The sequence below is a fragment of the Fundulus heteroclitus genome, chromosome 8, assembly GCF_011125445.2.
Source record: "Fundulus heteroclitus isolate FHET01 chromosome 8, MU-UCD_Fhet_4.1, whole genome shotgun sequence".
NCBI lineage: Eukaryota > Metazoa > Chordata > Actinopteri > Cyprinodontiformes > Fundulidae > Fundulus > Fundulus heteroclitus.
Genome location: NC_046368.1, coordinates 22,210,151 through 22,232,100, shown reverse-complemented (window position 1 = coordinate 22,232,100; position 21,950 = coordinate 22,210,151). Strand labels below are relative to the sequence as shown.

Sequence of the window (21,950 nt, the reverse complement as noted above, 5' to 3'; positions counted from 1 at the left end):
AAAATACAAAAAAACAATGTTAAGTCAAACATCAAGTGCAGTCAGTATGTTACTGTTGCCTCTGTAAAGGTTGTATGTTTGGGTAGGATTTCCATGAAATAGTGATTTTGAGGGGTATTTTGCAATTTGTTTGATGTACTTTTGGAATATGGGAAATCTCTTAGTTTGAAAGGTCAGTGGAGGTGCCTTCCTGCGCCAAATTGTGTGAAAATGAAAAAAAAATGGATGCTAGCACTACAAGTGAAATAGTAAAGATGCCCTTGTGTGGTGTTGAGAAAAAGGCCTGCCTACAGAGAATACTTGCAATTTTTATAAAGATGACCAGACAAAGATTATTTACTTTTCCCAGCATACTGTAATGCCAAAGACAGAAATCCCAGCAATTCAGCTGAATGCAGGTAACATTTCAAAAGGTCTATTGAAATAAACTTCCTGGTGGGATGCAGGAAACTGCCGGGGGCAACTCTCAGGAACCACTGTGAGGAAGAGACAAGGGTTAGTGGCTGCCGAGGAGTCAATGAATGATGTAAAGCTCAGAAATAAAGCCACTAACTTTCTTACCATCCAAGTGGAGGTAATGGATCTGAGGTTCCTTGAGCTCTGTTGGGATCCAGGAAGTGACAGCTGAGAGATTGATGATGTCACACCAGGCTGTGTCTTGGACACAGCATGCAACTTTGATATCAGCGCTTGGGGAAATAGCTGAGTCTTGAGAGGGATCCGTTAGACGGTTAATAGTCATAGACTTGAAGGCAAGGCCAGCCAAGGAGAGGCAAGGGAACCCAGAAGACAAGAAACTGAGCATAAACAGGCAAGGCAAGCAAAGAACACTGGACTTTTCCTCACACAATGGCTTTCAAATAATATGGTGCAGCCTGACTGAGAAGCTTCAGTATATAAAGGCTTCAGTATAAAGAGGCAAGTGAATGGAATGTAGCTGATGGCACTGCTACCATCAGAGGATCTTCTCCATCAGCCAGGCCAGAATACGGCATGCAGTCAACAAGGTATTTATTTTAAGTATGTACTTTAGTTTTATGTACTACTATTTATTGCCATGTATGTTAATCAGCTAATATGATGTCTTTATGTATTGTATATCAATATTAATACTATGTTAATTGTTTTCACAGTATTCATGTGGAGAGTAGATCGGAGCAGACCTGGCTGCAGAAACAAATCGTGTGTGTGTTTTTTTGGGGTGGGGGGGCCTTTTTCAGAAAACGTTTTATATGCTTCAGGCTGAACAGTGACTCTGTGAGCACTCCCACAGTGTTGAGAAAAACTAATTGTCAATAATCTAAAAAAGCAATAAATAAAAAAAAAAAAGCAAAGTCGTAGTCAGTTTTGCCATATTGCGCTTGTTTCCACCTAATTGGGCTTCTTTTGAACACATTGAGCTGAAAGAAATTGCTTATTATTAATAGTTATAAAAATTTGGGAAGCTTTTCACAACATTTGGTGGGCTATTAGAAATAATTCATAAGGATATACAGTATATCAAAAATAGTTGCCATTATGTGACAGAAAACTAAAAAAGTCCACATTTTGATAAAATGCCATCTCCTTGCACTCATTGTATTAGTTCATTTATTTTTTAAAAGAGTAGGATCTGTCGAACCTGACATCATCAATGAATTAATCGAGTGTCACTATGAAATGATCTTGGTCAATGTTTTAAACGCCCCAAATGGGGTTGAATTATTCTACTGATCAACTTAAAAATGTTTCATGGCTGCGTGTGAAATGTTACGATTGATCTAAACTTCATAAGTAAAATTAATTTTATATTAAGTTAGATTTACAACTCATGTTGGAAGGCTATTAATGTTTTTGTTTTTTTCCCCCGGCTGCTGTAACGTGATTGTTAAAGTGATCTTGTGTGTTAATTGGTTACCTGATTGCACATTTTGTGGGGAGCCTGTGTGTGCAACGCTTTTTTGCTTCAATGTGGTTGTGCACTAATGGTGTGTTCTTTATGTGTTTAACAGTTCTACGCTTTTAACATGAGTCCAGATTTGGGCTGTTTTATTATTTGTAGTTGGGCAGGTTTTATGTTGTGTTTTGGCTGGAATCTACCAGTCAGATCTGGCAACACAGTGTAGTGGTGTGTCCATTCAATTAACTCAAAAGTCAAGCATAAGCGTACAGGCTCAGAAACATGAGCACTGATGTCAGGTTGAACACTGACTGAAGTAAAAATTCATACTTGTAGTCGTAACTACAGCAGCTAGGGAGCACGAGGATCAGAACAAAGCAGGCCTCTCTTCTGCCTGCTAGTAACCCAAGTTTCTTCCACTTGGCTCAGTCACTGCTCAGTTCAGCTCACTAACTGCCTATGCTAACCCTCCTAGCATGAATGTTTACTCCAGTGACGACTTCAGTGCTCATGTTCTCAACAGACATTAATTGCGCTGCCTCCTGCTTGCTCTCCTTTGCTCCATTATCTTCTTGTATTTGTTTGGAAATAAGTCCGGATATCCACGCATATGAATAATAATAGAAAGTTGGCCACTCCGAGGTAAAAAACAACAAAAAACGAACAAAACCGAGCTTCCAGCCCAGAGCAGGGACGGCTGGCTCTGCGGGCTGGCACAGCCACCTAATGCCCGACCATGCCTGGACTGGAGTGGAGTAAAACCTGTTCAAGAAAGCCACTTGTGTCTGCAGTGACTCACTCCCCTAGGCGAAAACCCCTCAGAGCACCCCCTCCTCCCTCATGCGCTTATATATATCAAAGCCAATATTAACTACAGGTATATCTTCAAATACAAGCTAGAACTGTAATCAATTTACCTTTTCAGCCTATTAACCAGAAGCTATCAAAATGCTTTGGTTTGGACTGCAATCCTTGGACGTTTTATATGATTCAATGCAGACACCTATTACCAACCCGGTCCTGCACCTGTACCTGGTACTGTTTTTTAAGTGGTTCCTACTCTTCTTCCTCTTCCTGCATCACCTTCTCCTTCTCTTGTCTGTCAGGATTGTGTGGAGTTGGAACCCAAATTCAGCCACATGCAGAGCTTTGCTTTAAGAGTTTTATTGAAATTTTATTTTATTGAGTTGTGGAGAAGGTGACTAGAGAGGCTGTACCGGACTGGAGCAGGAGGGCTTCGGGATGGGACCCGAGCAGAACTTGGAGCGCTGGGGTAGCAGGAGAATCAGCAGCATAGCAGAGAGCTTACTTGGAGCATTGGAGCGTTGGAATGCTGGGGTAGCAGGAGATCCAGCAGCAGAGAGATTACTTGGAGCGTTGAAGTTGCAGGTAAGCTGGCAGCACAGCAGTGTGGTACTTGAAGCGCTGCGGGGGCTGCACTAGGACCAGGTAGTTCTTTGGACGCAGGGGCTGCAGTAGGACCAGGAACGCAGCAGAGAGAGAGAGTCCTTAGAACGCCGAGGCTGCAGTAGATCCAGCGGCATAGCAGAGAGGGTTCTTGGAGGTGCAGGGGCAGTAGACGTGGGAAACTCAGGCAGACAGACGTGGGAAAATCTCTGGCTGACAGGCATGGGAAGTTTGACGAGGGAGAACGAGGTTTGGATAAAGAATGATGACGATCCGGCGGGGAAGAGCAGACTGAGGAAGGTTTAAGTAGAGGTGTTGTTAGGTGCACTGAATCCAGGCTTAATAGAAATGGCAGGTGGAACTAATGAGAAGGTGGAGTGAGAGCTGGGCTGGCATTTTCAACATTCAATAAACAATGGAAATATTTTTTTCCCGATGCAATTTGTTTTTGCCATAACAGCAATCAAATTCGTCTTACAATTGCTGTGAAGCTTTGTGCAAGTTTCTGCTGGTATTTTGATGATTTACCATTGGTGATGAGCTCTGAATCTCAGAGATTGGAAGGCCTCCTTGCCATCGCCCTAATCTTAAATTGTTTCCTAAGAGTCTTTATCAGATTCATGAATCTCTGGTTGGGTCACTGCAAAGTATTATATATTACTTTTAGTCAGAGCAAATACGTTGGTAAAATATATTTTTTTAAAACCTAGGTAGTTAACTGTATAACTACAAACTTTCCAGTAAACGTAATTGACTACTACTCAATACATGACTAGTAATGGCTGCTTCTTTATAGTCAATCAATCCTTGATTCTTGATTGAAACACAGTGGATCAAAAATAATATGTGAATAATAAGCTGATATTTGACGAGTTACTGAGGGGGGGGGGGGGGGGGGGGGGGGAAATTAAAAGAAATAGTGAAAGAGGAAGATATTTTTGTCCAAATTTGTTAATCAACTGTGTGTGGAGGTTCAAAATAACATGACCTTTATTCTGACATTCCACTTCAAAGCTAAACAGAGGGAAGACTCCTATGGACATGTGCAGCTCATAATGAACAGCAACTTCACATCTGATGACTGGCAAGACTGTTGTGGATCTCATTAGTTGCGGTGGGAACAGCATGCTCTTTCATCCCTTCTCTTTTTCTCTACAATTATTTCAAAACTTTGTCAAGGCAGTGGTTCAGAGACTAGACCTGGTGGACAGGTGGACTACATTGGTGTTATTGGCTCCTTTCTGAAAGATGCCATTCAGTTAGATGATGTGTGCTCATCTTTAATAGAAAATAGCTGCTAAAACATAACTACTTTAATACATTTGTCTATATGTAGAGACAAGACAAAAGCTGAAAAGTTTAAAACAACAGGAAACGGGACAAACGACAACCTTTATCTTGCCAAGACTCACAGTGAGGGGCAAAGCTGGGAAATTAAATCTTGCTGTTTAGAAACAGCGGCATCTTCTTTATGTTTTAGATTGTGCTACTGGAATAAAAATGATTTCTTGAAGATGTTTTATACAGCTTAACCAGGGATGCCCAAAGAATGAGGGTGCTGTGGGCCCTACAGTTTTGTACAGGTCTTTGAGCTTCAGTCAGCTCTGATTTTGGCTCTTTGAACTCCCAACAATGACTCAGGGCTCCTGTCCACTAGAGAGCATGTTTAATAAAAGGATCCAGGGGCTCCTTACAGCAACAGGAAGCTAGCATATGTCACTGTCTGACTGCAGCAGCACCAAGGGACCATTTACAGTCAAATAATCTAGCTGAAGGTATTGGTTGTGTTTAAAGGGATCAGCTGTTAAAAGAACACATAACTGGGAAATGTGGCCTTTTTGTTTGTGCAAAGTTTCCATTTTAAAATTCCAGACTATTTCTGACTTAATTTTTCACATATTTCATTTCATTTTCATAAGCAACAATTAATCTGTGGCTTAATGTAATTTTCTTTTATCTGGGAATTGATGTGATGTGATTGAATTTTCATGTTTATAATGTTGGGGTTTCAGAGTCAGTGCTCTTTAAGCATTAAAAAGTCTAAAACAATCTGCAAATAAATAAATGAAACAATGTGCAAAACATCACCAGAGAGTGTAACCTGTGTGAACATGCTTGTATCGATGCAAAAATCGATACAAGCCACAAAAATTGTCACAAAGTTAATTAAGATCTTTAGTTAATTTTGTCAAAATCTCAAACAGATTGTGAAAGTTTAATAATCTTTTTTAATTAATTTTAATTACAACATTTGATCTAATGTTCTCATCATTTGTTTTATCTCAAGATAAAAAAACAAAAACATCTCAAGCTTATTTTCTTGTGATATTCACAATACCATTCAACTGGGTGGAGCACAAAAGCCACTAATCTTTGCACAAATCAATCAACTCATGGTTTTGAGAAAAATGTCCTTGAATTCTATATTTTTTTTAATCAGTCTGAAGATTTCTGTGTTTTGAATGATTTTTAAGATTGTTTAGAAACCATGTTATTAGGAATGTATCCAAAAACAAACCACCTTCACCCTGTTAAAGTAAACTTCACGGTCAACAGGATTCTGGAATGAGTTGTCAAGGTAATACACAATAAATGTAGTTTTTACACTATTAAACACATTTTTAATTTTAAACCAAATTTTGGCCAGTGTCACATATTAGACACTAAAATACATAATATTTTAGTTGTGGCAGGTTGTAATTGTAATAACAATGGACAACATGAACATCTTATTTTTGTAACAAATCCTACCTAAAGATTTTGATTAGAATTTGTCTGAAGGTAGGGTGGAATGGACTTTTTCGTGTCTTGAAATAAAGAAAGGATATCTAGGCTTCCTAAACATTTTTTGTAAAGATGTGAGACTATTACAAACTAAACTTTCCAGAGTTTCTAATCATTTGTTTTGAATTGTAAAGTACAAAAAAATACTGCACATTTATGGCAGATTTTCCAAGCGCAGGCCGAGACAAACGAAGGGAGGTGGAAAGACACATGGAAGAAGAAGAAGAAGAAGAAGAAGGAAAAGACAGCAAAGAAACATTGAAGGAGAGAAGGGAATTAAGAGAATAAGGAAGGAAGGAGTCTGCAAGCACGGAGAGGAATGAGGACACAAGAATTTCAGGCAGGAAAGATAGAAGAATGGAAAGACAACATTAAGATAATGGAATAATGTCTGGAGATCTAAATATTTTTCCATAGTCTTAATTTCTTTTTCCATCATGCCAGTGCAGATTCTAAGTTATCTGGTTCATTGCAACAGCAAACAGGCTTAAATGGGACGTAACCAGAGTTTCGCTCCGTTCTTTCTGAAAACGTTTCAACTCCTATCCAGAAGGCTTTGTCAATTCTGGTGGCTCGCACTTGAGCAGTTCTTTTTCCATTCTTTTCTAGACTTTGAAATTATTGAATAAAAATGCCAAACAAAATCAGACTGCATAGGAACCTTAGGTAGTAACATGGGCTGTGTTATGAACCACTGTATCAACCTGTTAAAAGTTAGAAATTGTTATAGTGTGTCATAGTTGAAAAAGTGTTTGTGTTTCAGACCAACAGTTTAAGTTTAAATTTAGCTTTAACTAGTTCAGCGACATGATTAATACTAAAGTCAAATTTGTTAGCAAGCTAAGTTTCAGCTCAGGAGCAGTTGTCAGGGACATGGCCTACAGCAACCTTTTTTTGAACTATAATAAAAAAAAAATACATTTTTCATAATCATATATCATTTCTCTTCAACATTGGAGGACAAACCAGAGGTGAACAAATATATTTAACTAATTCAACTTAATCTAATTTCATTAAGTACATTTTATAATAGGTTGATCCATAACTTATTAATGATGTGTGTGTGTTTTTATCTGTTTGATAATTTATATTATTCAACCCAAATAAAATGTATTTATAAATAGCTCAATTGATTTCATGGGTTAAATTCTGCAGTTACACTATGTTTTTGCCCAGAATTTGTAAAAAAAAAAAGGAAAAGAAAAACACAAATGGCAACAAACTTTATTATGTGGATTTGCAGTTTAACACATTTCTTCTGCGATGTAAAATGAACCCTTCTCATGATGTCACACAGTGTACTTAATGGTCTTTTAACAATAGATACATTAAACAGAGGCACCCTTTCCATTATGCAGTGTATTTTTTGCTATTGGCAGGGCTAAAACATTGAAAGTATATTTGTGATATTTAAAAGTCTTTGCAGAAATGCTACTGAGTTCATATCACATTAACCTTTTATAAATGAAGTACAATGTGACTCCTGGTGACCACTGATTCATGAACAGGCGTGGGCTGGTTATGGCATCAAGTTAGATCTGGGCTTTAAAAAGGTACCAGTTTTAAAAGGCCAAAAACACAATTTCTGCAGTTTATGGGGATTTTAATGAGACACCCAAAGGAGTGTCAAGTTGCTACCCCTCCCCCACCTGTTGCAGAACACTCCTGGTCAACTTGCACAGTTAAGACTCCTCCTATAGCTTCTCTTTTGAAAGAAAGAGAAATTCAGTTGTTTGGAAATAGGTTAGCTTGTGAAAAAACATGGACACTCAAGGGGGATTACAGATTCTTTCAAAACACAATTTGCGATCTGTGAAACCTTCACTCTTTACTATTCCTCGTGAACCAGATTTCGTGTATCGTCTTGTATCTTCAGATGAACGTAACATCAGACCCCTACATTGTGTTTACAGTTGTGGTAATTAGTAAAACAGGGTATCCAGTTTTGTTCAAAATGTTTGTATAGTTACCGTGATACCAGCCTATGCCTGTTCATTAGGTACGTCGGTTAAGGATCATTTTGAAGAGAGGGAGCCACCCGTACTCACCATCAGTGACCCCCAAGACACGAGGCGGCTCGACAACTTGATAGTAACTCAGTAAAGGAGAAAAACAAAAACAGGCAGGTAGGCACCGTGAGAATCCCAAAAAGCCACGCTGTGTGTTGCTAAAAGCCTGACCTGAATCCCGCTGGGGCCAAGATGGCTAATTGTTAATTAAGAAGCACTGATGAAAGAAGACCTGAAGTGTAAATGAAGGTGTCAGTCTGAAGGAGTGCTCAGACACACCTTTTAAACCCCACAAAGGAAAGTCAACAGTCTCTCAAAACGGGTGGATGCTCCCTGGCAGCTCACGGTGGCTGGTTATTATCATTCACAAGGAAATTGAAATTCTGATAATGTGGGTGGAAAAAAAAAAAGAAAATAAAAAGAGATTGGAGAAGTGAAATGGAGAGAGAGAGCGAGAAAGAAAAACATCAAGTCGAAGGAGGAGAATCAGGTATGAATCACTGGAGACAGAGGAGAGCTCGGAGGCATTTGGCTAAACTGTGTGTGTCTTCGTTCAGTGATGGGAAAATGAATTGTAGCTTAGGGCAACAGAGGGAAAAATGTGAGAAGATATCAGTGAATTTTTGAAGCTGAAATAAAATATGACCAGGGCTCCTTTTATCAAAACGTCCTCCCAGACCTTTTCTGATGTTTGGTTGCTTTACAGATGTTGCAATCCTCATCGTCTCCCATTCCTAGGCTTTGCCGTCTCCTAATGCCTGGGGGCAGGACTGAGGCAGGTTCACGGCAATGTCCCTGAGACTGTCTCTCTCCTCCCTTATCTCCTGGATGTCCTGCTCGATGAGGGACACGCGGCTCTGCTGTTCTTTAGCAGCAGAATGCAGCTTCTGGATCTTGGATCCCAGCGCCGGGCTCTCCACACTCCCACGCAGCATGCTCAGACGGCGTTCCGTCTCGTTTAGGATCCGATCAAATCGCTCCAGTGGGACGCTAGCGTCTGGTCAAAACACACAGGAGAAGGAACGGATGGAGAACGAAGAAATCACGGAGGGAATGGTAGCAAAAAATATATATATAAATAATTTTTTTTGGTTCATTAATGGCTTTTCCTGCATTAAAGATTCAAACAGTGTGTGAGTCTGCATGATGACCTAATTAGAGCGATTTGGTCATTATCCTCTCAGGCATGTTAACATGCTGATGATAAAGTGCCAAAATCCTGGGGTTTCTAGTTGATTCTACAATTTTGTGGGGTCATGGCATATGCAATGCTGTGAAAAAGTATTTACCCCTGACAGATTTCTTCTGTTTTAGCTTCTTCTATTCAATCAAATGTTTTAGAGTATCAAAAATTTTTTTAATTTAAGACAAAGATAACCAAATTAAAAACAAAAAGCAGTTATAAAATGATTTAATTTGTAAAGGGGACACATCTAACTAAACCAAACTTTACCTCTGTGAAAAAGCAACCCCCACCCCTCTGGTTAAATCGTAAATGAATTCTTATCCACCACAAATCTTTGTTTATTATCTCTTTTCTTGTCAGGACTGATTGAATCCAAAGCCAGCAGAATCAAGAAATTGCTCAAATAAAACCTGTTTGAACACGTGAGGTAGATTAAAGGATCTGAAGAAGCAGCATCACAAGCCCCTATGAAAAGACATTCAGAACACATGAAATAACAAAGTCACTGACATCTATCATAGTCATATTTACAGAGCCATTACAAAAGGCCACGACATACTCTGTAAAAACAGATGAATGTCTTCCCTCTCCTAGGGCTAAAGGAACTAAATTACAACATTCTGTTCTTGCAGCCCTGGTCTGGGAGTTCTTGCAGCTTGTTCTTGATGCATATTCTCCGCAGAACATTTGTCTTTTGAGTGGTGTCCAAGAAATATCAAGTGGGTGTGCTGCAGTGAGAGAGACTTAGGAAGACTTCTTGGGAGTTCTTCACTCTTTTTGTGAAGTATGAAATGTCTCTGCCAGCAAGAACTTTGTTCTTGTTCTCACAGCCTCGAGGAAAATAACTAATTTCTCTGTTCTTGCAGAGTACGCATTGGCCTTTAGGCTTAAGAACCCCATGCTAACCCTCAGTGGGAGCGTTTATCCACAAATGAAGAAAATATTGAACAGCCGTGAACCTTCCCAGGAGTGGTAGGTTCTGTTATCCAGGAGGTCATAAAAGAACCTACAACATCTAAATCACTGTAGACCTCTCTTACCACAGTTAAGGTCAGTGTTAATGATTCAACAATAACAAATAGAATGGGCAAAAAAAATATATTTATGTAGGACTTCTACAATAAAAACTACAGGTGACCAAAAAGGAACTTGAAGGCCTGTCTCACATAAGCCAAAACATTTGGCAGAATATTCAGTGACATGACAAGACAAAAGTGGAACTTTTTGGAAAGTGTTTGTCCTGTTACATCGGGTGTAAAAAAAAAAAAAAGCATTTTAAAGAAGGAACATACCTACAATAAAAGATGGTAGTAACGTAATAGTCTGAGGCTACCTTGCTACTGGCAGGACTTGCTAGTACTGACAGAACCATGAATTTTGCTCTCTGACAGAAATTTGTTGATTTTATAATCTGAAACGCTTCTGTGTGTGCTAAAGTACATTTCTTAATTATTCTAACTCACAACAATAAATCTGGCCTTCGTTGGAAGTAGCAGTTGTTTCTCTTTTACTATAAAAATCCTTGGGGAATTTCACTGTTAATAGAGACATTAAAAAGTTCAGAACTCTTTAGTAATCTGATTGTTAAGGTAATATGTACATCTATAGACAACACACAAACTCTTAAAGGGATCTACGATTAGCTGAAAATGTTGACCTAAATATTTTGTAATTTTCCTATTAACTTAAAAATTGCTGCTTGTGATAACGTAAGAACTCATATTCGCTTCCAAAATTGTTTATCCTTTGTTATATTTTTCACCCATGGAGGTTGCCGTTTTTCCCCCCTGTGCAATGCATGCTGGGTAATGATGCGGTTAGGTCCTGCTGGACTGGAACCTACAGCGTGATCCCAGTTGGTTATTGTATTGCGTTTGACTGGTGTAAATTTAGACAACGCCACACTGTGTCGCTGTTGGCTGTAATTTCAAAACAAAAAACAACAGAAAAGCTGAGGTGAGTCTTCACCACTTTCCTCGTAAAAAAAAGAAAAAGAAAGGCACAACGGGAAAAAGCTGTTGGAGGAAGACAACTTCAGAAGGACCCACATTTGTGCTCTCAATACTTCTCTCCAGAAGACTTTGAGACATTTGTATGAACAAAATTGATGAAGGAGCTAACAGGTGGGCTCTACCCTCGCTAGCTAAAACCAACTGCCGTGTGACTATTTTTATCCATAAAGATCCTAAATCCACTATTACTGGACCTGACACCAGATACCTGGATCACACAGTCTCAGCATTTCATTATATATAGTTATTGTTCATTTCAATTCAAACTGAAAAGGTTTAACGTTGCTGTTTTGGCTGGATGGAGCAAGCGCTAAAGAACCTAGTATACATCATTTACCCAGAATGCACTGCGAAGTAAACGACACGGTAAAATCCATGTGACAATATTTTATTTCGTTTTATAATAACTAAACATCTTACAGTATTTTTATTGTATTGTTTTTTTTTTACATCTAAAGTAGATATTTCTCAAATGAAGTCGATCGTTACAACTAATCATAGAGCCCTTTAAGACCAGATAGGACCAGATATTAGAGACACTTCTGATGTGAGAAACTTACCAATTTTGCTGAGTAGTTCACTCAGCGTAACAGAGTATGCCTCCAACTGGAGTTTAGCTGCTTCCATGTCACGCTTAATGCTGGTAAGAGACACCTCAGGCTAGAATGAGGGGGGGACAATGGTTACATAGTCTTTATGCTGTACAGAGGAGGAGGAGATCAATATGTATTTTGCTACAATTTTTGCTAAAAATACTCAGCAAATCAAAGTTGTTGAGAGAAAACAAAATCCAGAAAGCTGTTCAAAAGCAGCCTTAAAGCCCAGTTTGATAACATCTCAGACAACATATCTGCGCCAGTGCATGCATTATTAAAGTATACCATATTTGAGTTTTAGACTTAGTTTTGCTAAAAGTCAATGTTTTTCCTGACCGGTCCTTTAAAAGGGATTAGTACTGTATGTAACATCGAGCTGTGTTCCTATGAATCCAATATCACGTTTATCTTGTACTTGTTAGTTTGTTTTTCAGTGCCTCCTGTTTTCATCTTGCATAATGCACGTTGTGTTCCCCTTGCTGTGTATGAAAAGTGCTATCTAAACAAAAACTGAAAATTGAGACACTTGCACCCATGGTTTTTACAATTCTTTATAAACAACAATATGAAATGTGTGATGCATTATGTTTTCAGACCCCCCCCAGTTAAGAATTTGGAGAAGCACCAATTACAGCTGCAAGTCTTATGGAATATCTCTGTAAGATTGGATACAATGAGTCTGTTAACAACAACATTCAAATCTTGTCACAGTTTCTCAAGCGGCCTGGGCTTTGACTGGGCCATTGATCTGAAGCTTTTCATTATAGCTCGGGCTGTGTTTTTGTGGTCTGAATCAGGTTTTATTAGAGGATTTCCCTGTATTTTACTCTATCTACTCATCAGCTTCATTGTCCCTGCTCAAGTAAGCATCCCCACAACATGATCCTGCCACCAAGTTCCTTTTGATCCTGCACTTCCCTTTAATGTAAGAAACAATTACAATCACAAGCCTCAACATAACATCTTTGAATATTTATCTTTGAATATTTATACTAAGAACGATTGCACTTTGAATCCTCTTAGTACTGAAAAGGGCTTTATAAATAAACTTGCCTTTCCTTAAGCTCCATAAGCAATTCTCCGCTGTTTTTTTAAATCTGCAGGACAACATTCTCCTAATTAGTGAATCTGCTGCACCTCAAACGGAGGGTTAAAATGTTTGGGTGCCAGAACATATTCATTGGCAGGAGGTTCAGTGCTTTTAATCCGATTGCTGTGCATTAGATATTGTTAAACTTACTACTCTACACTTGCTTGGTCTCTCTTTAGTCACCTTGCTATGAAACAAAAAATGGATAGACGTGGAAAGATATCTACTGTATTGTTCTGTATGTAAATTTAAACGTAATACCTCTGGTGGGATCTTTGAGTTTGCTTCCTCTGTTCGTATTTCTTGCTCTGACAGCTGCTTTAAAACAGAGTCTATCTGTGAGTTAAGGTGAGAAGCTGCAGTCCTGGTATGCTTGGCCTGAGTCAGAGTGGCTTTGGATCCCTGCAAAAAAAAAAAAGATGCATAACGTGATAAAACAAGGAGAGAAAAAAACATTAAACAAATGTCTGTGGGGAAAAAAAAATTCTGCATGTTTACAGGACACAAAAGTTGCCAGCAATCTGAACAACCCTTCGCTTAAAAAGCTGGGCCATTCTAGATTTACTCACATACAAGTCAACCGTCACGCTTCACAGAGTAAATCTAAGGTCTGGGAAATCCTGGGCGACTCCACACCATCACCTATTAAACTGGATTTATGTGGAGGGATTCTAATTTGTTTATTTAGATTTGTACTTAACAACATTGATACATATAGTCCCTGGTAGGTTCATGGAAACCTAAAAAAGAAACTAAATGAATAATACAATACATAATCAAACAAAAATTAGGACAAATGCAAGAAATAGGGGGACCGGTCGTTTTCCGCTGCATGCCATCCCTGACCTGGTCTTGTTCAAAGCCAAACTTAAGACCCATTTATTTAAAATGGCTTTTGATGTTTAACTTTTAGTACTTTACATTCTTTTATTGTGGTTGTATTTTAACCAGCACTGTTCTTTGTGCTTTGCATTTATTTGTTTTATTTTGTAAAGCACTTTCATGAATGCTAGGCTTTGTTGGAAGGTGCTATATAAATAGAGTTTATCATCATCATCATCATCATCATCATCATCATCATCATCATCATCATCATCATCGTCGTCATCGTCATCATCATCATCATTACTAGAAATTACATCCAATCCATCCAAAACACATGAAAATCCAAAAAAACAAAAACAAAACAAAAGAACAAAACCCAAATCAGAAGAAAAGATCATTGACACAGACAGCAGTTGAAAGTGTTCATAGATCTGGTTGTTTAAAATAAATGCAGCGTGAAGAGAATCTCCCAAAGCTGACAGTAGTACAGTGTGTTCCTAAACTTACTGCCTTTTACTGGCAACACCGTTTTCTCACATGTTGGTGTTCCAAGTGGTGCTGTACAGTCACCTTTAATGGTGCCGTTTGTGCCAATACCACCTGAAGAAAAAATCTTAAAATTCACATCGTGATTCATCAAAATGTTAGTGACAAAGTGATCTTGAAACATGTATAAAAAGCTCGTATAGCCTTTCTCAGTATTAGTTATGTTCTTTAAAGTTTCTATTTGTGCATGACCAAGTGGTGATACACACTTGGCCACACTTTCAATTTAGCTGTGATTATAGTAATACTTCTTTCCCAACACATTCATTATTCTAACTTATAACTTATTATCAAGTTTATCAAGCAACTTTATAATGTTTTGCCAAAATGTCCTACTATTTTGTTTTAGTGTTGGAGCAACGTGTACAAAGAATTGGGATTTAGAGATTTATAGCGGCTTGCAAAAGTATTCATACCCCTTGAACAGTTCCACCCTTTGTCACATTCAACCTTAAACATAAATATATTTTATTGGAATGTTATGTGAAAGACCAACACAAAGTGGTATACAATTATGAAGTAGAACTGAAAAGTATGGTGTGCAAAAGTATTCAGCCCCCTTTTCTCTGAGTGCAACCATTTGCCTTCAGAAGTTGCCTGATGATTTCTAATGACTGAATAGTCCACCTGTAAGTAATCTAGTCTCAGTACAAATCCAGCTGCTCTGTGATGGCCTCAGAGGTTGGTTAGGAGAATATTGGGGAGCAAACAGCATCACGAGGCCCAAGGAACACTCCAGACAGGTCAGGGATTGTGGAGAAGTTTAAAGCAGGCTAAAGCTATAAAAAGATTTCCCAAGCTTTGAACATGTTACGGAGCACTGTTCAATCCATCATCTGGAAATGGAAAGAGTACGGCACAACTGTAAACCTACCAAGATGAGGCCGTCCACCTAAACTTACAAGCCGAACAAGGAGAGCACTGATCAGAGATGCAGCCAAGAGGCCCATGGTGACTCTGGATGACCTGCAAAGATCTACAGCTCGGTCCACAGGACAACTATTAGTCGTGCAGAAATGTGTTCTTTATGGAAGAGTGGTAAGAAGAAAGCCATTGTTAAAAGAAAACCCTAAGAAGTCCCGTTTGCAGTTTGCCAGAAGCCATGTTGGGAACACAGCTAACATGGAAGATGGTGCTTTGGTCAGACGAGATCAAAATTGAACTTTTCGGCCAAAATGCAAAACACTGTGTGTGGCCAAGAACTAACACTGCACGTCACTCTGAACACACCATCCCTAATGTCAAAGATGATGGTGGCAACTGGATGGAGCCAAATCAAGCGCAATCTTGGAAGAAAACCTGCTGGAGTCTGCAAAAGACTTGAGACTAGGACAAAGGTTGACCTCCCAGCAGGACAACCACCCTAAACATGAAGTCAGGGCTACAATGGAATGGTTTAAAACAAAACATATTCATGTTAGAATGGCCCAGTCAAAGTCCAGACCCAAACACAAGAGAGAATCTGTGGCGAGATCTGATAACTGCTGTTCACGAACACGCTCCATCTAATCTGACTGAGCTGTAGCTGTTTTGCAAAGAAGAATGGGCAAAAATGTCAGTCACTAGATGTGCAAAACCGGTAGAGACATACTCTAAAATGACTTGCAGCTGTATTTGCAGCAAAAAGGTGGTTTCACAAAATATTGACTCAGAGAGGGTGAATACTTTTGCACAATGCTCTTTTCAGTTTTTTATGTCAAAAAAAAAAATCACGTATACTTTTCTTTCTACTTCATCATTGCATTCTATTGCATGTGTTGGTTTGTCACATAAAATTCCAAGAAATATATTCACATCTTTGGTTGTGATGTTACAATATGAGGAAAGGTTCAAGGGGTATGAATACTTTTGAAGCTACTGTACATAATATCAGAGAAGTGAACTTCTTTTGCTCTGTCTTAAGACCTAACATCTAGTTTGATGTACTTGACAAATGCTGGCTGATCTTTTCTCCAATTCATTTTAGGCAATGTAAAAAATTCTGATGCAAACGCCGCACGTTTTACTATTCTTACAACTTGTTTTATTTACCAAGGAGCCCTGATGTGGATCATAATAACATAATAAGCATTTTTGCTTCAAAAAGTTAAATCCGTATAAAGCAGCTATTTAGATATATAACATATGTCATGTCTAAAATAGTCAACTGTAATCTAATAAACAAGCACGTACCTTAGCCACATCATATGCTGTTTGTTCTGCCTCCTGTGTGGTGTTTTTTGTGAGGGTGGCATTTTCCCTCGCAGGTTCTAGCATCTTCTCAATTTGCTTGACCCTCTTCCTGACCTCAGGCAGGACTTTTTCTTCCAAGGGTCTTTGCTTCTTCAACGCAGCCTTGGTCTGAGCCTGCTGGCGGGGCCACTCTTTCACCATGTCTACATGCAGGATGTGAGAATCAGTGCAGAGAAGCAAGTTGTTCTAAACTCAGCTAGGTGTAAATTTAAGGAGGTAAATTTAAGGAGGTCATCGTCGCCTAGTTGAGGACTGATAGTTTCTACACGTTCAGTTTTTCCTCAATGTCTTATCCAGCGTGCCGAAAGAAAAGAAAATCCCCTACTGTTCCATTTGATTTATATTTAATATTTCAGTCAGAAATGTGACCTAGTAAAATTCATAAAAACCTTTCCAGTTCATTATATTTTTAGACGTAATCTGCAAATACGCTTAACCCTGGGCAATCTTTACTTCTTGTTACCTTGGTATTGGACATTTTAATTTAAGATGAAGGATTCTTGAACATTTAATAAAAAAACTGTTAAAGAATCAGTCTTACTTTCTACTTTTCTGTGCAAGGTGATGGCCTCTGACTCCACTTCTTTCCCCATCACCACAGATGTCAAAGCCATAGTGTTTGCCTCTTGAAGCTGCCCGTGCATCTGCAGAAAGAACGGATTAAAGAACAAAACTTTGTGAAGTGGAATCTAAACGTGACCCAAAATATCTCCATGAGCCACATCGATAAATAGGCACAAACAACCGAGTTTTGTTGCTGTTTTACGTGTCAGCTCTATAGTCATGTAGCTCTGTGTCAATAGATAGTTTAGCGGTTAAGCATGGTAGCATGGTTAATATAGCATTTATAGAATGCCACAGCAAGAGTAAAGCAGCTAAAGTCTTCCCATTACATTATTAACTGCCTTATTTTATCATTATAGCAGTGATTCAGTCATGCCATTAACATTAAACCACATTGGAAAGCCCATACAAAGGTTTACAGTCAATAAGTCTAAATCTGGTCCCAAGTATTCCATCGGGGAAACAGGTCATGATAGTTTTAAATTATTGTTGGCTCAGTCCTTGACTAAAGTTTACTTCATGTTGTCATTACAACTTGCAAAACTGGAATATAGGCCATGCCTTTATTTTGTCAGTATAGTCAATCTGTGTTTTTCCAAACATTATACACTGTATTCTTCATCTTATGAAATAAGGTTCACAGTGAAAGAGAGACCGTACTGGCTGTTGCACCTTTCTGTTTGTCGGACCGTGTGACCTGCCGTGCATGTTGTTCTCAGGCTGAAGCAGAGAGCTCAGCAGAAACCAGCTGAAACACTTCTTACATTCAAGGCAAAGTTGAAGGAGCGAAACTTTGGTTCTCCCACAAACAAATAACTGGAATTGCGCTGAAACCAGTCACAAACCGAATGAACAACCTGTGATTTCAGTACAGGGGGGAAACAGGTTAGCATTAGCCTAGCGTTATATTGCCCTGTACACAATCATATTATCATTGCTCCCCTAAAGCCCTGAAACAGCATCATAAAGGTTGCTGATGACACCTCTGTGGTCGGACTGATCACGGGGAGGAGGGAGAGAGGAAGTGGCGGGACAAGGTGGAGCTGCTTTTATGAGCTGTGCAGAGCTAATAATCTGCTCCTAAACACCGGCAACAAAGAAGGATGTGGTTATTAACTTTAAGAAACGACAAACACATTTATCCAACAGCCTTCCAATTTTTGGGATTGGAACTGAAAGACAATTTAACCTTGGGGACAAATACCAAGCAGCTGTGGAAGAAGTCGAAGCAAAAGCTTTATTTCCCAAGGGTCCTCTGGAAAAAAAACATCTCCCACAAAAGCTGCTCCTAGTTGGCTGAGACTCTGCCCCCCCATCCACAAGTCTACATAAGGATGCATCACAACTGGTGACTTGTGAAAGTAAAACTGTATGATTGTGTTGTTATTCCATGTAAATGATAATGACAATAAAGTTACCCTATATCCTTATATACTCTAACCTCTGACACTAAACCTTGTCTCTGCATGGAAACTTAATCCGCACAAGAAAGACGTCGGTTTATTTAAGGCTGCAGCCGCACGCGTCACATCAGGGATTTCTTTGCAAACTTCGGCTGTCATCTGTGAACGCATGTTGGGACAAAATGATCTGCTGTTGTCAAGACAAACAGATGCTGCTGGGTACAGGCAACTTTGAGTTTTCTAGCAAAAACTTATGTCCTTCTTATACCCATATATTGCAGACTAAAGGTTTCGATTGGGATATACACCCCTATTTGTCACAGAACATTCACTTGTCATCTTATTGCACAACCTTAAAAAAAAAAACTATAACTGCAGCAGCTTGCATTTTTTTCCAAATTGAAATTGAATATTAAAAAGCAAGTGTTTTTTTATTTCATTACAAAACTTCAACTTTCTCAGCTTTTTTGTTTTGTGTTCTCTCTGGGCTGTATGAGCTTACCACAGATACCCAAATTAAGCAGAACTATATATGTGTGTATGGCGTGAACCTTAATCATAGGTTCGTCAGGAACTTTTATATTTAAAAAGGAGAAAACATAATGCATCGTTCATCATGCTTACCATTTTTATTGTGTCGTCTTTTTCAAAGTTTTCCTCGGCTGTCCGTTTTACTGACTCAATCTCCATGCTGATGTTACTGATGAGATCTTCTTTGGTCTGAATTTGTTGGTCCAGTTCTTCTGCCTTTTCCAAAAGTTCCTCACTCAACTAGGCAGTAAGAAAAGAAAAAAGAAAATACATATTTCAGACAAAATAACCAACACGGCTTTTCTCAAGAGGACAGATGTTAGAGGCAGATGTTAGATTTCAGATTTACAAACACAGAAAATCTGAACCTGAAAGTTTCAGTTTGCAGTATTTTGCGCTTGAAGAGGCTGAGGGGAATAATCGCCCAACTCTGGAATATGTTGCACCTTTAAGCAGTAGCCTCTGCCAAAATGGCTTCTCCTTTGCCAGCTTGGTGTTCTTCGCTTGCCAAATGTTAAATCAAGAGGTTTAAATGCCAGAATTGCAGCTTGGTGGTCGCCTGCCTCGCCCAACCAGCCAAGTTGGAGTTTACATCAATCTCTCCCACTGCAGCTGAGCTATACTGAATTTTTAGGCTAGAGCAGCCACTGACCATTTTATCAGTTAACATGTTGTTATTAAAGCTTGCATCAAAAGCTTAACAGCTCAAAATAAAAGTTTTTGTCACATTTGTTTGACCCACATTTTGCTGCAGGTCTTTTGGGTTAGGTCTCTAATTTCAGTTTATTCATATAGTGTCATTTCCCATCAGGTGTCATTCCTAATTAAACTTACACACAGACATCTTACCAACATTCAAATTAAATTCTGCACTAAAATGCAATCAAGCTCAGTTTATAATGTCAATTGGTGAATAGTTTTCTAAGGAGGCCTGGACGATTACACGCATCACTGACTTTGCAGCAACTCCTCCATGTGAGCAAGCATGCGGCGACAGTGGACGGTCGATTGGAAGAAATTTTGTCTGACTTAATTGATAAAATTTGTGAATATCATATTTCAGGCCTTGAAGCACATTATCATTTGAATTAAGTTTTGGACTATGACTGGACCATTCGAACACATATGCATATGTTTTTTTTCTAAACCTTTGCTTTGCTGCAAGTTTAGGGTTGATGTCCTGCTGAAAGGTGATTCTTATTGAATCGCGAAAGGCAGTGGTATTAGCAATGTGTTTTGGTGATAATGTAACAGTCCTTGGGTGTTTTGGTTTGTGTTTTGATGACTTTACCATTCTTTATTATTGTTTGAAAGATCTTGCTATTGGTTGGGTGAGGCAGTTCATTTATTTGTGTTCATTATTGTTCGAACGGCTTTGCCACATACAGTAAGTTAATTTAGTTACTTACTAATTTATTGTCTTCGTTCCTCTGGGGATTTCGGTTTGTTGTTATATTGTTAATGTTAGGAATTCTCCCTTGTATTGTAGTTCCTTTTGTTTCTGTACACCCTGTGTTAATTAGTCTCCCCCAGCCACTCTGCTTGCTCTCTGCCTCAGCTGTTCCAAATTCCCCTGAATAGTTTATTTGGATCCAATGTCATTCAGCATTCTTCACTCGGTGTATGAGTTCACTGATTTTTCTTGGGTTCTTTCGGTTATGCGGCCTATGATCCATGTCCTGCTCTTCCTGTTATTTCCCCTGTAAGTTTTACTTTATTATTAAAACTCCCTCTTTTGCCACAGTCAGTCTCTGCACTTGGGTCACAGCAGATAACCACTGTTAGCTCTATGAGCCAATAATATATTTCACTTAGTTGATTTTTGTTTCTAAAACAATTGCTAACTTCCGCAATGCTCTGTATGAATTTCCCATTTGGAATTCTGTCTTCAGCAATCGTTTTTCTAGTTTTTTCCAACAAACAAATCCAACTTCAGAATACAGAGTGAATGAACTCTTGAGGTTCCTGCTTCTGACTTTCCTAGTCCTTGCTGAAGAACATCCCCACAGCGTGAAGCTGCCACCACCATATTTCAGTGTGCTGACATACTCTAGACCAGGGGTGTCCAAACTTTTTGGTACAGGGGCCAACATTGTCCAGTTAAAGGAACTCAAGGGCCAAAAACCTCCCACAATTATTATTTTTTTAAAACCCCAAGAAATTATGTACATTTTTTTTACCTGCTCTACAAAATACCTTTTAAAAAGGTAAAAAAGGGCTTTGCTCATTTGTCATATTAAAATATGGTCGTCCAGCTTGCAAATTATTTTGAATAATTTAATTTGACTCTTATTGGTTTAGCCATAAAAGAACAATATTTGGCTCAGTTGTTCTTTAAAAACACTTGCTGTAATTAGCCAATTTTAATAATTAAATTCAAAGCAGATTTAAGGCACCAAAGTTTGCATTTGAGTAATTAAATGTCACTGAATAGATGTTACTATGAAATTAAAGAGAATGTCAAAAGTGTGTTTATTGAAAGATGAATACTGAACTTAACATTTTCAATTGTAGGCTTTTTACTTTTCTGTCATAATTTTGCCCTAATTAAAAACTAAAAAACTTCCATCTGCATCAGCCACCTGGACCAAATCTTTCTTGAAATGCTGTTGGGGGCCACCCAGAATGAGTCCAGGGGCCACAAATGGCCCCCGGCCGCACTTTGGACATGCCTGCTCTAGACAGTGTGAAATCTGAAAGATTGATGTAGGCCAGAATGTTTTCTTCTTTCACATAGTCTAAATTGTGTACAACAAATTCTTGCCACTCTTCCACAAAGATTTGTGTTTTAGCACAACTAATGGTTCTGTTAAACTAAGTTGTGGATCTCAGCAGACCCACAAGAGTTACCAGGGGCCTGTTTGTTATTAAATCACACACCAGCTG

General features: G+C 38.8%; 1 protein-coding gene across 1 annotated transcript in view; it reads right to left on the bottom strand.

Annotated features, from left to right (window-relative positions):
* Positions 1-7,289: 7,289 nt before the first annotated feature.
* lamc3 (laminin, gamma 3) overlaps positions 7,290-21,950 on the bottom strand; it is a 218,938-nt gene continuing 204,277 nt past the window's right edge. The window contains exons 23-28 of the mRNA XM_036140365.1: positions 19,158-19,304; positions 17,108-17,210; positions 16,507-16,709; positions 13,225-13,365; positions 11,838-11,937; positions 7,290-9,076 (exon numbers count right to left, since the gene is read on the bottom strand). Coding sequence (XP_035996258.1) covers positions 8,814-9,076; positions 11,838-11,937; positions 13,225-13,365; positions 16,507-16,709; positions 17,108-17,210; positions 19,158-19,304 — 957 coding nt within the window. The 3' untranslated portion in view covers positions 7,290-8,813. The remainder of the gene's footprint in view (positions 9,077-11,837; positions 11,938-13,224; positions 13,366-16,506; positions 16,710-17,107; positions 17,211-19,157; positions 19,305-21,950) is intronic.